General features: G+C 46.2%; 1 protein-coding gene across 1 annotated transcript in view; it reads left to right on the top strand.

The window, feature by feature from the left end:
• The window catches only part of nos1 (nitric oxide synthase 1 (neuronal)), a 33,335-nt gene extending 19,996 nt beyond the window's left edge, over positions 1 to 13,339 (top strand). Inside the window, exons 14-30 of the mRNA XM_034541790.1 lie at positions 765 to 909; positions 1,751 to 1,855; positions 1,947 to 2,005; positions 2,109 to 2,225; positions 2,621 to 2,683; positions 2,953 to 3,127; positions 3,679 to 3,817; positions 4,135 to 4,213; positions 4,443 to 4,636; positions 5,289 to 5,458; positions 6,448 to 6,658; positions 7,837 to 7,924; positions 8,597 to 8,718; positions 8,891 to 9,039; positions 9,273 to 9,467; positions 9,737 to 9,855; positions 13,209 to 13,339. Coding sequence (XP_034397681.1) covers positions 765 to 909; positions 1,751 to 1,855; positions 1,947 to 2,005; positions 2,109 to 2,225; positions 2,621 to 2,683; positions 2,953 to 3,127; positions 3,679 to 3,817; positions 4,135 to 4,213; positions 4,443 to 4,636; positions 5,289 to 5,458; positions 6,448 to 6,658; positions 7,837 to 7,924; positions 8,597 to 8,718; positions 8,891 to 9,039; positions 9,273 to 9,467; positions 9,737 to 9,855; positions 13,209 to 13,272 — 2,194 coding nt within the window. The 3' untranslated portion in view covers positions 13,273 to 13,339. The remainder of the gene's footprint in view (positions 1 to 764; positions 910 to 1,750; positions 1,856 to 1,946; positions 2,006 to 2,108; positions 2,226 to 2,620; positions 2,684 to 2,952; positions 3,128 to 3,678; positions 3,818 to 4,134; positions 4,214 to 4,442; positions 4,637 to 5,288; positions 5,459 to 6,447; positions 6,659 to 7,836; positions 7,925 to 8,596; positions 8,719 to 8,890; positions 9,040 to 9,272; positions 9,468 to 9,736; positions 9,856 to 13,208) is intronic.
• Positions 13,340 to 13,780: the final 441 nt, after the last annotated feature.

Genomic DNA, 13,780 nt, shown 5'->3' with positions numbered 1-13,780 from the left:
TTGCCTGGAGGGTTTTGACAAGCGAGGTAAACAATTGTCATCCATCCCCTTCTTTGGCATAATGTCAGTCGCCTGCTGACGTGATCCACGCGAGACTCCGGGGTTCCTACGCCCTAAAGAACACGTATGGGATTAGAGTTGGGTAAATACAAGGTCTGGATGAGTATGAATAAAAGAGAAAAGACGGGATATATATATATATATATTTTTTTTAATTACATTTTATATTTTATAAAAACAATGTGGAATCTGGAAACACAACTTTTTTTTAAATATATATAAATATATTTTAAAAAAAATATGCATATATATATATTTTTTAAATTCCATATTATTGCCCACATAGTGTTTTTATAAAATAAATAAAAATACTAAATTGATAATGCAAGCGCTGCCAGAATGTTTGAGAGAGAAGGCGTGTGACGCAAAGTGAATGGACTTCAGTTTCTTGGTAATTTGCATATAAACATCTATTCTATTACTGTAGGGTTTGATGGTATACAGTTATTAAAATGTACACTATTTTAACACTGCGACTGGGATAAAGTGCTGTGCATTACTCTTTGTAACGGTATTTTGAAATAGAAGATTTGTTGCTGGAGACCTGAATAATAAATGCTTTATCAGACATGAGGGAGTATTCTGCAAACCAAGCACCTCAAATCAATGTTTTTCTTTTTGGGGTTTCAACCATTTTTCCACATCTCATTCTCACCGTCTCTCTCTCTTTCTCTCTCTTTCTCTCTCTCTCTTCACCTCTGCAGGGCTGTGAAGTTTTCGGCCAAGCTCATGGGCCAGGCCATGGCCAAGAGGGTGAAAGCCACCATACTGTTTGCCACAGAGACGGGCAAATCGCAAGATTATGCCAAAACTCTCTGCGAAATCTTCCAGCACGCTTTCGACGCAAAGGTATACGCTTGCGCCCGCCTTGCATCACCGTATCCGAAAAGTTGGACGTGGGCTTGAAGAAGAAGAAAAAAATAAAAAAATAAAAAAAGGACGTCCTTCCCGTACCTCCTCCCCCTCGCGCCCTTTCTGACGAAGAGAGGGTAGAAGGAGAAAAAGTGTGTCTTCTGTCACATCTTCTCCTTCTCTCATGCGGCAAAGCGCCGCGGGGGTTTGGAGGCGCGATTTAACCACCGAAGCGTTGAGTGGTGGTTTTTAAGGCGAGACCCCCGATGACCCCCCCCCCCCCCCCGGCTGTGCAAATCTGTTCAGAAAAAAAACACGCTCTGCTCTCAATCGTGTGCACCGTGTGCGCTTCTTCCGGGTCATATCTTGAGTTCCCCTTCCCGGGTTTCACACATGTGATCAATCACACAGGAAGAGATCCCCGCATGCGAGTGTGCGTGTGTGTGTGTGTGTGCGTGCGTGTGTGCGTGTGTGTGTGTGTGTCAATGAGAGTGGGTGTCTGTAGATGGATCGCAGGGCAGATGCGAGTGCTCGGGGCAAATCTCCGTTGTCGTGGGGCTAAAGCCTGTTTCCTCTTCACGCCTGTGTGTGTGTGTGTGTGTGTGTGTGTGTGTGTGTGTGTGTGTGTGTGTGTGTGTGTGTGCGAGATACAAGCGAGTCCTGTGGCAGGCAAAGGAGTGGTGTTCCTCATGGATGCTCGCCGTGTGGCAGCAGCATGTTATCGTCTCGTTACAGGCGAGGTCAGAGCGGTCGTTACAACCTCTTCACCCCCCCCCCCCCCCCCCCCCCCCAGATGCGAGCTAAGATTCCCTCCGCCCACGATGCTCTTTTTCTGCAGGTCATGTCGATGGACGAGTACGACGTGGTGGACCTGGAGCACGAGACGCTGGTGCTCATGGTAACCAGCACCTTCGGCAACGGGGACCCACCGGAAAACGGAGAGGTAGGTCAGATATGAACAGCGCCAGTTTATTAAGTGTGAATTACCCCCGAGCAGGTTACTGACGACCCCCTCCCCTCTGTGGCCGCCGTAGAAATTCGGAGCTGCCTTAATGGAGATACGCCACCCAACGTCCAACACGGAAGACAGGAAGTGAGTTTAGACCTGCCTGCCGTTTCCTGTTTCCTGCATGTCGGTTCCCCCATCTTTAACCCTCCGGAGTTCTCATCTCTCTGCTTTCGTCCTCCCCGTCCAGGAGCTACAAGGTCCGTTTCAACAGCGTGTCCTCCTACTCCGACACCCGCAAGTCCTCCAGCGACGAGCCAGAGGTCAAGGTTAACCTCGAGGGCACCGGACCGCTCGCCAACGTCAGGTAAACCGAGCCCAACCAAACCGAAACCAAAGAGACATAGCATGAGAAAAAAGTACTTTGATGATTCGCTGTTTAAAGGATCTCTGGACGTCAAAATATAATACAGGTGATTTACGTCATTGACGTTGAAGTCCTCTTATAATGGTTACAAGGACCCTTGATGCCTATAACACATTCGCGTTTCAGGTAAGCCGAGTTAACCGAAATAAAAGTCACAAAATCGATACTCGGGTGGACAAAATCATTTGATTTGTATGTGTCTTGATTGACATTTTTTGGCACGTCTCCGCCGACAGTCTGCTGGACATGAAGGAGATCGTTTCAATCATCTCAAGATCTCCCTCGTTATTCTTTTACTATCTAAAAGTAGTTCAAATGACCAAATCTTATTGCAGTGGAGAGTTTGCCGACCTGTTAAAGAAGAAGGGGCCACAAAAACTATCAAACAAAAAGCTGAGGTGAGTCGAGTGCTTCGCAGCGAAGCCGCGGGGAAGATTACTTTCCCCCAAAAACCAGACGGCTCAACAAATCTTGAGCGTGTCCGATTTTTGATGGTTTTTGGAGAGGGAAGACGGGGCTAGGCTGCTTACAGGGACTTGTGGCGGTGCTTTGCGGATGTCTGTGTGTGTGTGTGTGTGTGTGCGTGTGTGTGTGTTGCATTGTTACCACTACCTGCCTCTCTCACCGTCTCTTTCTACGTGTGTGCGTATGTGGGTTTTTTTTGTAGGTTTTCAGTGTTTGGCCTTGGCTCCAGGGCCTACCCACACTTCTGCGCCTTTGCCCACGCTGTGGACACGCTGTTTGAAGAGCTCGGGGGGGAGCGCATCCTACGCATGGGGGAAGGAGATGAGCTGTGTGGCCAGGAGGAGTCGTTCAGAACCTGGGCCAAGAAGGTTTTTAAGGTCTGTTTCTTGGGCCGAGGCCCTCTTGGCTCGCTTTGGTTTCCTTTTTGTCGATTAAAAAAAGAAGAAGAAAAAAAAAAAAATGGTGCTTTATTCCAAAATTCAGATTCCCTCTCTAAACGTGGCGTAGGCCGAGCCGGGGCGACTAGCTGACGGTCAGGACGGCGTTCTCGTGGCCGCATTGGACACACGGTGCAGAGCGGCAGCCACGAGCAAGCCAGTGGGACTCGCTCACATGCACTAACGTGCACTAATTGGCAATGCGAGGCTCTGTTAACAAGAGCACACAAGGGAAGCACGAACACACGGAGGGAGTGCGGGGGCGCCATTACTCCGCTATATCTTTACATAGAAAATAAAGCTTTATGTCAATGCTCCGAATGTCAGACGGAGAACCTTCGAATCCTCGACGAGGCTTGGTTTTTTTTGAGTTGTCTATGCAACCACAACGACATTAATTAAACCTCTTCACTTGAGAGAGAGATCCTTCACCCCCCCCCCCCCTTCCACCCTTTTGATTAACGGGTTCTTTCCCCCGTCCCGTGTTCAAGGCCGCCTGCGACGTGTTCTGCGTCGGCGACGACGTGAACATCGAGAAGGCCAACGACTCCTTGATCAGCAACGACCGCAGCTGGAAGAAGAGCAAGTTCCGCTTGACGTACACGGCCGAGGCCCCGGCCCTCACGGAAGGTAGATGGCGATCCTTCATCTTTTGATCTCGAAGGTTGAAAATGAGTGCTAATGTGTATCTGCAGAAGGGGGTTGATACGGTTATTGATCAAGAGCAGCGGGCCTCCCATTATATCACCTGGAGCTAATTATTTGGTCATTTTGTGGCGCTGTTGAAGTGTAATGCTGTAATTCTGTTCTTCAGCCTTCAGACAATGTAAGGAATCATGCATATCGGAATTGTCGAATTGTTCCTTTAAATATAATCATATCTATAGATGCGTGGACCCGAGTAAAGGAAATGTAGATGACGTCATTGTGTTTCTGTCTGCCAATAGCGTTGAACAGTGTTCACAAGAAGAAGGTGTTCGCGGCAAAGATGCTAGAATCTCAAAACTTGCAAAGTCCCAAATCCAAGTGAGTATGAAAGGACTCGCGAAAAAAAGAAAAAAAATAACATATTTGTCTGTCGTGGTGATCTCGTAAAAAAAAAAATGTTGCGTAACTGCTCCAATGCAACCTGAATGAGAGGAGAGTAGGACACCAGAAGATTGCGTGAACTAAATGGAACAGACTGAGAAAGAAAGAAAAAAGCACCCGTACCCTAAATCTCTGATCTCTCTCTCTTTTTTTTTTTTTTTTACAGTCGCTCCACCATATTTGTGCGGCTCCACACAAACAACCACGAGAGGCTGAGCTACCAGCCCGGCGACCATCTGGGCATCTTCCCCGGCAACCACGAGGACCTCGTGACGGCTCTCCTAGAGAAACTGGAGGACGCTCCGCCTGTCAATCAAATTGTGAAAGTGGAGTTCCTGGAGGAGAGGAACACCGCCCTAGGTGGGTGATGCCGCAGCAGACGACGTGTGAAGTCACACTTTAGGGAGGTATCTACTTGTATGCCCAGAAATGTTTCGGAGGAGATGCGTATTGGTAAACAGTTGTGGTGACACTGGGTGCTACAAGTGTGATTTTTTTCGCTGTGACTGTGAAGCAAGGTGTTTCTTCAACACAGTATGTGAGCCTAATGCATGAAACCGTTGTTGGCGGCGGCGGCTTGTCGAACTTCCTGCCTTCCCCGAGGATACGTTGTCTCGTCAAAACCGGATCGTCTGCATAGAAATTGATTTAAAAAAGGCGTTGAATTTTGTATTAACAATTATAATTCATCATATGAGGCATTTAAAACCGGTGCATTGATGGGTAATGCACCGTGTGACATAGATTTGACCATGCATAATCATAGTGTGGAAGTAGTGTGCTAAACGGCTGCCTGCTGCACCTGGGAATGAATGGGGTCGGTGAGAGTTTTGCAGGCTTGAAAAAAGCCAAAAGAAGCTGTAAAGGCTCTGTAGTCTTAAGGGGGAACGGTGGAGTCGGGGTCACGGTTAACCGTGGATGTGTCACCACGTTGTCCTTTTTTTTTTTTTTTGCACCTGTCGATGTGAAACTAGAACCGATGTGCGGCTTTAACCGTCTTCTCTTTCTGCAGGTGCAATCAGTAACTGGACCAACGAGACTCGCATCCCTCCCTGCACCATCTACCAGGCCTTCCAGTACTTCCTGGACATCACCACCCCACCGAGCCCCGTGCTGCTGCAGCAGTTCGCCGCTCTGGCGACCAACGACAAGCAGAAAAAGAAGCTGGAGCTCCTCAGTAAGGTAAATTCACTTTCCACCGACCTTTTTAGAACGATCGAGCTGCCTGCTGCACTGAGCGCTCGGCTCAGTTCGTGACTAGACACATGAGGGATGTGCTGTGTATGTGCGTAGGCTACATCCCAAAATACGCTCTCTTTTTTCTTTTCTTTTCTTTTCTTTTTTTTTTGTTGCCATCCGTGAGCCAAATGTATGCAGCTCTTCTTTCCCTTTTAAAGACAACAATAACCGACACGCTCATCACAATAACGAGAGACATTTGCTACGCACTTTTTTTTTTTTTTTTTTGGCACCGTGAGTGAGATGGCGCCGACATTAAAGCCGTTGATGGCTCGGACCCGGGGGCCGTTTCCTCCCCCCCCATCCGTGCAATGCCTCCCACCATTCGCTCTCCATTTTTGTCAATGTGTGGAGAAGGCTGGCTGAGGCCAAGCGGTGACTCACATGTCTCAAAAACGTCGAAAAGAGGGAACGATGCGAGGCTTCTGAACCGGTAGATTCAGCACTGCGGATCACATTATATATTATTTATATCCACGTTTCTGATCGAGAGAATAGTAAACGTGTATTTTGGTTTTGTTCGTGAGTTTTAGAAAGCAGGAATTTCTTGAATTTGAATCCCTAAAGTTACCTGAAAAGCCCCCCCCCCCCCCCCCCCCCCGCCTGTGCATCAATTTCTCTAATTATACATTCAAGCACTTTCAAACACTGCTTCAGGCTCAGCATGGGGCCCCACCAGGCTTCTTCATGGGCACCTGTTAGCAGCTTGAGAACAAAGCAAAAAGTTGTTTTGTTTTTTTTACGTTGTTGTTTTTGAGCCCCCCCCCCCCCCAGTGGCGACGCTCTAAATCCATCGCATTCAAAATGTCACGCGATGACACACACGCGGGAACAGTTGGTCGGTGAATGGAGAGAGCGGCTCCGCAAGTGTTGACAAGTTATAAATCCAAAGGCGTAACTCGCTGTGTTCGCATCCCACCTTTTTTCCACAGGGCCTGCAGGAGTACGAGGAGTGGAAGTGGTACAACAATCCGACGATGGTGGAGGTGCTGGAGGAGTTCCCCTCCATCCAGATGCCCTCCACTCTGCTGCTCACCCAGCTGCCCCTGCTGCAGCCCCGCTACTACTCCATCAGCTCCTCTACAGACCTGCACCCGGGAGAGATCCACCTCACCGTCGCTGTGGTCTCTTACCAGGCCAGAGGTAAGGACCTACAAATCATCTTGGGGCTCTCTGGGCATTAGCTAATGCCTCTCCGAGGATCTGAAAGGCTGCGTGGGTTTAGCTGCAGGTGCTTTGGTATCTTTCTGCCGCCGGTGAGGATGAACCTTTTTTTTTTTTTAATGCTCCCGTTACGCGCGTGAGGGCGCTTTCCGTTCTCTCCATTTCTTTGATATCTCAGATATCTCAATTTCTGCAAACGTGGTACAGACGTCCACTTGGGACTCGAGCGTGAACTGATGTTGAGGTCACTGTAATCTCATAAAACACCATTTTCCGTCCATCTAGAAATGACATTTTGGACACGCATGGACGTAAGACCGGTTGGCAGAGATCGCCTAACACGCTAAATGAACTGTGGTCTCCAGTAAACCACATCTAGCAGTAAGCAGAAGCAGAAAGAACCAATGAGTGCATACGGTATGCATATATATATATATATATATATATATATATATATATACACAGCATCTTGCTTCGCTTCAGTTTGGGCCATGGATAAAAAGGACTCCGCTGTGGCTCTTTCAAGGTGGCTGCAAAGACTCGAGAAGTCAAGTGACTCAGCCTCTCCGAGAAAACCCCTCCGACGGGCTCAAAAGGAGATCCATCGTAAAAAGTTATCTCGGGGAGCTCGTACCGCTTCGCGGGCTCGAAACCAGACCGCGACTTCTTGCAAATTCACAAGAAACGTCGATTTAGAAAACAACCTCGGGAAGATTCGACCGATTCGATTCAGAGATCCGGACACAAAACGAGTGGAAACGCTGCAGGTTGTACCGGTCTGTCCGACGGGATGTAGAAGGCTACATCGCGCTTCAGTCGAAGTGTGTTAGCGCACACAGCGCATCACACGGCTCTTATACCTTTTGTAATTAGCATCAACACGCTCAGCCTGTCAAGTAGTCTGCAAGTTACTAACGCTACGCTATTCGCTCTCGCACTTGTGATGTGTACTTGTGCAAACATATTACTGTGATTGTAAAGGCAACGGTTGAATTACTGTAATTTTCCTTTAGAGGGAGATACGGGAGGGGGGAGGGGGGGGGGGGGGGGGAGAGATGTCTCTTCTCCTGTTAGTTTCTGCACTTAAAGAGAGTGGGAGGCGAAAACAAACAAAAGAATGTAAAGTGGCCGCTTGGTATAATAATCATCCCTTTCAGATGGAGAGGGACCGATCCACCATGGAGTGTGCTCGTCGTGGCTCAACAGGATAGAGAAGGGGGAGATGGTGCCGTGCTTTGTCCGGGGGTAAATATCACAATGTTTTTATTTTTAGGTTTTCTTTCGGGGGGGGGGGGGTTTGTAAAACGTCGTTGTGGCAGGAAAGTTTGACATTTTTAGGGATAATAAGCTAAACTGCTTTCTAGCCAAAGATCGATAGCGCTCTAATGTCCCTGCATGCTACGTATGATGCTAGCATTCTTCGCTCACCATGCAGGGGAAAAAAAAAAGAATACCACAAATGGTCGTTTTGTGGATTAAGTATTCCTTTTAATCTAAACAAAAACCTAAAAGGGGATTATGGGCCCGTCTATTGCTCAGTTGGGACCAGTAACGTCCTTGATTATAGAGAATATCCCCGCATAACCCCATTAAAACAGTAATTTGTCACTTTTACACTAAACAAACAAACATAAACGTGTTGATTAGTGAGCTTAAGAGGTGCTTGCAGACCTTTTCTTTTACTGTTGGTCCCTTTTATTTCAGTCTTTTCCCGAAGTAAAAGTTAGTCAGCTGTAAAGCTTCATAATGTGCATACAGACACAAGAGCGTTAAAAATCTTCTCTACATAACTCCTGGCGAGAAAGCGAATAAGCGTATTTAAAAATAATGACTCCGCCTTTCAGTGCAAAATGACTTAGTGGTCACTTTAAGGACTTTATTTTTATTAATTAGTTTTTGTCTATTGCCATACTTTAGTGCAGCATCATTCCGACTTCCCAAAGACAACCAAGCACCTTGTATCCTGGTGGGACCAGGAACAGGTATCGCCCCATTCAGAAGCTTCTGGCAACAGAGGCTGTATGACCTTGAACACAACGGTTGGTTGTTTTCTTTTCCCTCGATCCCTAAAGATGTATTTATTACTCTATCTGGAGGCTTTGCAGTGGATTTTCACTGCAGAGATAGTGATTATAAGAATATGAAGCTGATTTAAATGTACTCTTCCAGTTGAAACACGCCTCTCACCTTTTTTCTTCTTCTTTCTTTTAGGACTCGAGCCGTGCCCCATGATCCTGGTGTTTGGATGCCGGCAGTCTGAGATGGACCACATCTACAAGGAGGAGACGATCCAGGCCAAGAACAAGGGAGTGTTCAAGGAGCTCTACACGGCCTATTCCAGAGAACCCGACAAACCAAAGGTACCGTCGCGCTGAACTGTGCTCTTTGAAAAGAGGACAAACTGCTGTGGTTATTTAATGTTATATGTGGTCCTCTAAGTCCTCTTTATGGCCTCTGATGATGCTGTTCTGAACAAAAAAGAATGCAGAGTCTGCACAGTCGTTCTACTCCGTTTGGGTTTTTTTTTTTTCCACATTGTTTCCTGTCCTCACGCCTGACTTTCATCATTCCTCTTCTGCCTTCCCCCGTCAAGAAATATGTACAGGATGTACTGCGCGAGCAGCTGTCGGAGATGGTGTACCAGTGCCTGAGGGAGGAGGGGGGACACATCTACGTGTGCGGGGATGTGACGATGGCCGGGGACGTTCTCAAGACCATCCAGCACATCATCAAGCAGCAGGCCGACATGACGCTGGAGGACGCCGGCTTCTTCATCAGCAAGCTGCGGGTACGAGGGACGGTAGAGTCGGGGGGGGGGGGGGGGGGGGGGGGGGGGGGGGGGTGACAGAAGGCGTGCTGAGTCACTATTTCCTGTTTATCCTAATAAAACGCTTGCAACAAGTTCTAAATGCCATCTAGAGAGATCTCCGAATTGCACAAAGAAATCGTCTAAATTCTGTCATTCACTGTTAAAACAATATTCAGCTCATATCTTTGGTCTCTCTCTCTCTCTCTCTCTCTCTCTCTCTCTCTCTCTCACCATCCCACCGTATCCAGGATGAGAACCGCTACCATGAGGACATCTTCGGGGTCACCCTGCGCACCTACGAGGTCACCAACCGGCTTCGTTCAGAGTCCATAGCCTACATTGAGGAGAGCAAAAAGGACTCAGATGAGTGAGTTGTGTTTTGCGTCTTCTTCTTTTCATCTTTTCCCAAAAGGCCCAAAAAACATTTTCCGAAATATTATTTTCTTCGTATATAAAATCCACTTTTGTTTTCCTGTAAAACTAAATAATAAGTGTGCTTACATAAGCTAGTACCTACCGGTTTCAATATCATGAAAATCCACATCAATCTGCAACTATGAGTGAAGGCAGCTGTGCGTGGATCAGCGGCCCTCTGTCGCTCCTCATCACCCTAAATTATAGGCCCGCCCACTTTTAAGCGGCCCTTTTTGATTAAAATCTGATGACACGCAGTTCAAATATTCATTTTTTTTTTCACTTCGAGTACGTCACAACACACAGAGGCCAAAGGTGCCCAAAACTGTGACTTTAAAACGAGCCGTAAAGTTGTGATGTCGCGAATAAAAAAATTCGTTGAAAAACCCAGAATAAAATAACCCACATTGATTTATTCCTTCCTTCATTCATACATAATGTATTCCCTCCCTTCGTCGGTTCATTGTCAGTCTATTTGTCTTTTTATGAGTATGAGTCCGTACACACAACACATAAAACTAGGAGCGCTCACTCGACTCTGAACCGCGTGGGACGCTAAAGATCCACGATGTGTCTTTCTTATTTATTCATCCTTTTTTAAAAAAATTTTTTTCCAGAGCTAGTTGGCTCATATTTTAGATGAGGCACAGCACAAATTTAGATTCATCTCAGCCGGTGAGAAATCACAAGAGCATCTCTACCTAGAGGCGTTTTTTTTTTTTTTAATCTGCAACCTGTAGTCGTTGGCGACGCCGATTCGATGAAAACAGAGCGGGGTAACCATAGGAACCCGTGGCGAAGGGCCTTTTTTTTTTAAACTAACAGGATTAAAAGCGAAAGCAAGTGGGTCTGTTCCCGTTTTCCGTTTTTTTGCGTTTTCCGTTTGTCAATTGTGCGCATTCCAGATTACACACTTCATATCCCCTTCGCTGTGAGAGCAGAACAAGGGCCCTACGTATCCACTGCGGCTCATTAAGCGCCAACATAATGCATCACAGACGACGGCTCCTGTGTGGATTGTCACTTGAATTTCACATTTGGCCATCAGAGCCCCTGTTCGCCGGATGAGTAATGACTGTAACATCTCTATTTCCATGTCTCTGTTGCTCCCTCTGTCTTTCTGTCTCTCCTTCTGTCTTCTCTCTCAGGGTTTTCTGCTCGTAGGCCTGTGAATTCGAGGGGTGGGGTGGGATGGGGGGGGGCTGGGGGGGTGCTTTCTGACAAGGACCAGTCCGGAGGACACGGCAACGCTGGTTAAAGAAATACTGTGCCAATTTTTTTAATTTAAAAAAAAAAAAAAAAAAAAGTGTTTCTTTTCTTTTCTTTTCTTCTTTTCTTTTTTTTTTTTATACCACTTTATTGTTTCTGTTCGGCTCCGCAATTTTCGTCTGTAGCAAGTTGGAAATGTTCCGTTCTCTCGTTGATGATACTTCCACAAAAAAAAAAAAAAATTACAAAAAAAATATTAAATGATCAATTAAATTGATCATTTTTTCGATTTCATAATGTGTGTGTGTGCACCCTAGTGTGTAAATGACCTGCCTCATTGTGAATGCATGAACAAGACGAGAATATACTCAAGAAAATATAATGTACTGTGTGTTATTGTTCCAGTGAAACGGCTTGCATTGAGGTTTTTTATATTGAGGACGAACTTAGACGTTTTAAGAAGGGAATCGGGGCTGGACGAACATATTTGGGCTGCACTTTTTCTTTTTTCTTTTTTTAAATAATCAAAGGCTGTAGTTTTTTTTTCTGTTTTTTTTTTCTCCGGGACAATTAAAAAAGGGGGGGGGAGAGGTAATTGAAAGATGTACAGGCATGCGAAAAGAACAACTGGAAGAAGAAGAAGAAAGAAAAAAACGCATATTTGCCGCGTCGACAGGTCGCCCTGAATTATGAAAACAGCGAATCTGTCACAGCCTGAACTAACAACATATTATCATCAAAATGCATCAGCGCTCTGTGTGTAGTGGCCTGTCCATACTCTCCTGAACATCGTAATGTTGTCATGTGCCCCCCCCCCCCCCCCCCCCCCCCAGCTACGTAGGAAGGTGCAGCGCAGCCGTTGAGGAAGAAGTCTGAACCGGAGTCGATACATATTTAAAATGAACTCCAAGTAATGACAAATATAGTAACTTTAAACGTCTTCAGGCCTCTCAGATTTTAATATATCTTAGTGTTGATTGTGTTGACTGTAACGAAGGAAATGTTAATGTGTTAAAAATCATATAATCATTGTGAAGGGACATTGTTTTGAAGTTATTTTTAATTCTAGATTATTATGCAATGATTGATTTCAGTAGTTAAAGTTGTTTGTTTTTTTGGTTAGCAGATGGAGGGGGAGGGGGGGGGGGGGGGGGGGCGTGTTGCTGTAGGTATCAGTCTGACTGCAGCCTTAACTTAGCATAATACAACTAGGAAAAAAAAGAGTGAAATGCAACAATGTCTGCTTAAATATGATGAACACGTTATATCTCGTTTGTTTAGGCCGTGCAAAAAAAACAAAGTTAGCTTTAGAGGTGCTGGTAGGAAGTTATTGGATATTTGGTTAGAGACAAGCTAACCCCCCCCCCCCCCCCCCCTTCCAGTCTTTATGCTAAGCTAAACCAGGGCTTCTGGCTTTAGCATCATATTCACCGTACAAGCGACGGCGGTATCGATTTTCTCATCTTATTCTGTCAAACTATTCCTTAAAAAATTCAAAAAATCTCCTTTCTGCGGTGCCCAGATCTCATCCGACAAGCTATCGAGCATTTATTTTTATTTTATTCTGTGCATTTATCGGCTCCTCTTGCCTTACATTAACTCCTCGGCCCACACAAGCACACTCGCATTCTTTCTTGTGTCTCTCTCTCTCTCTCTCTCTCTCTCTCTCTCTCTCTCTCTCTCTGCATGCTCGCACGCCACCCCCTCTCACTGTGACCCGACACCTGCTCAGTAGCATCAGCACGCATATGTGTGTGTGTGTGTGTGTGTGTGTGTGTGTGTGTGTGTGTGTGTGTGTGTGTGTGTGTGTGTGTGTTTGCGTTCAGGTGTAAAACATGCATGTTGCTCAGGTGTGCGTTTCTTTTTTCTTTTTTTTCTTTCTCTCGCCATGATTACTCTGCTGGTCCGAACCGGTCAGATTATTATTATTATTATTTAAATAAGCATGAATTCGTTGCTCTGTGAGAGTCACGCAGGCCTGAAGATGGCGTTTTTGGTGACGGGGAGCTGCCCACGTGGCGTTTTTACTCGGCAGTTCGATTCCATCGTGTTGAGTTCAAGTGAATTATTATTTTTATTTTTTGTTTCTCCATTCAGGGACGAGAGGCAGTCGCGCTGCCGCTGTGGTCATTCGCTGCTTTCCAATGAGTCAGGGTTGTAATTTTTGAATATGTTTGTGCAGGGGACCACGTTGCTTATTGATCCCCCCCCCCCCCCCCCCCCCCCCCCCCCCCCCCCTCTGCAGTAACACGTGGCTTTTCTTGTCAGCTTCTGAGTCTTGTTTGTTCCCCTTTTCTCTGTCTATGATTCAAAAATTAAAGATAACTGTTAGCATGATTAACGGATCTCAATGTGATTTTCAAACGCTTCCTCACAGCTGCCGAGAATATGTTTTTTGTTGGGGGGGGGGGGGGGGGGGGGCGTATTTCTTTCTTTTTTTTCTTTCAGAATCCACTATTTTTTACCGCTGGGGGAGAAATGGGGGATTCCCAATGCCCCCCCCTCCCCCCCCCCCCCATTGATGCTCATTCTGGATGAATGTCGCCGCTGTGTAATTTGCCTCGACAAGATTTAGTGTAATCGGGATGAGAGCCGTCAAGAAAAATGTCTGTGGTGTAAAATGTGCAGCGGGGAAAGCAATTATCACAAGGACATAGCTTCTATATATA

This window comes from Cyclopterus lumpus, chromosome 9, assembly GCF_009769545.1.
Source record: "Cyclopterus lumpus isolate fCycLum1 chromosome 9, fCycLum1.pri, whole genome shotgun sequence".
In the NCBI taxonomy this organism is placed as follows: Eukaryota; Metazoa; Chordata; class Actinopteri; order Perciformes; family Cyclopteridae; genus Cyclopterus; species Cyclopterus lumpus.
This window is presented reverse-complemented; position numbering and strand designations above follow the sequence as displayed.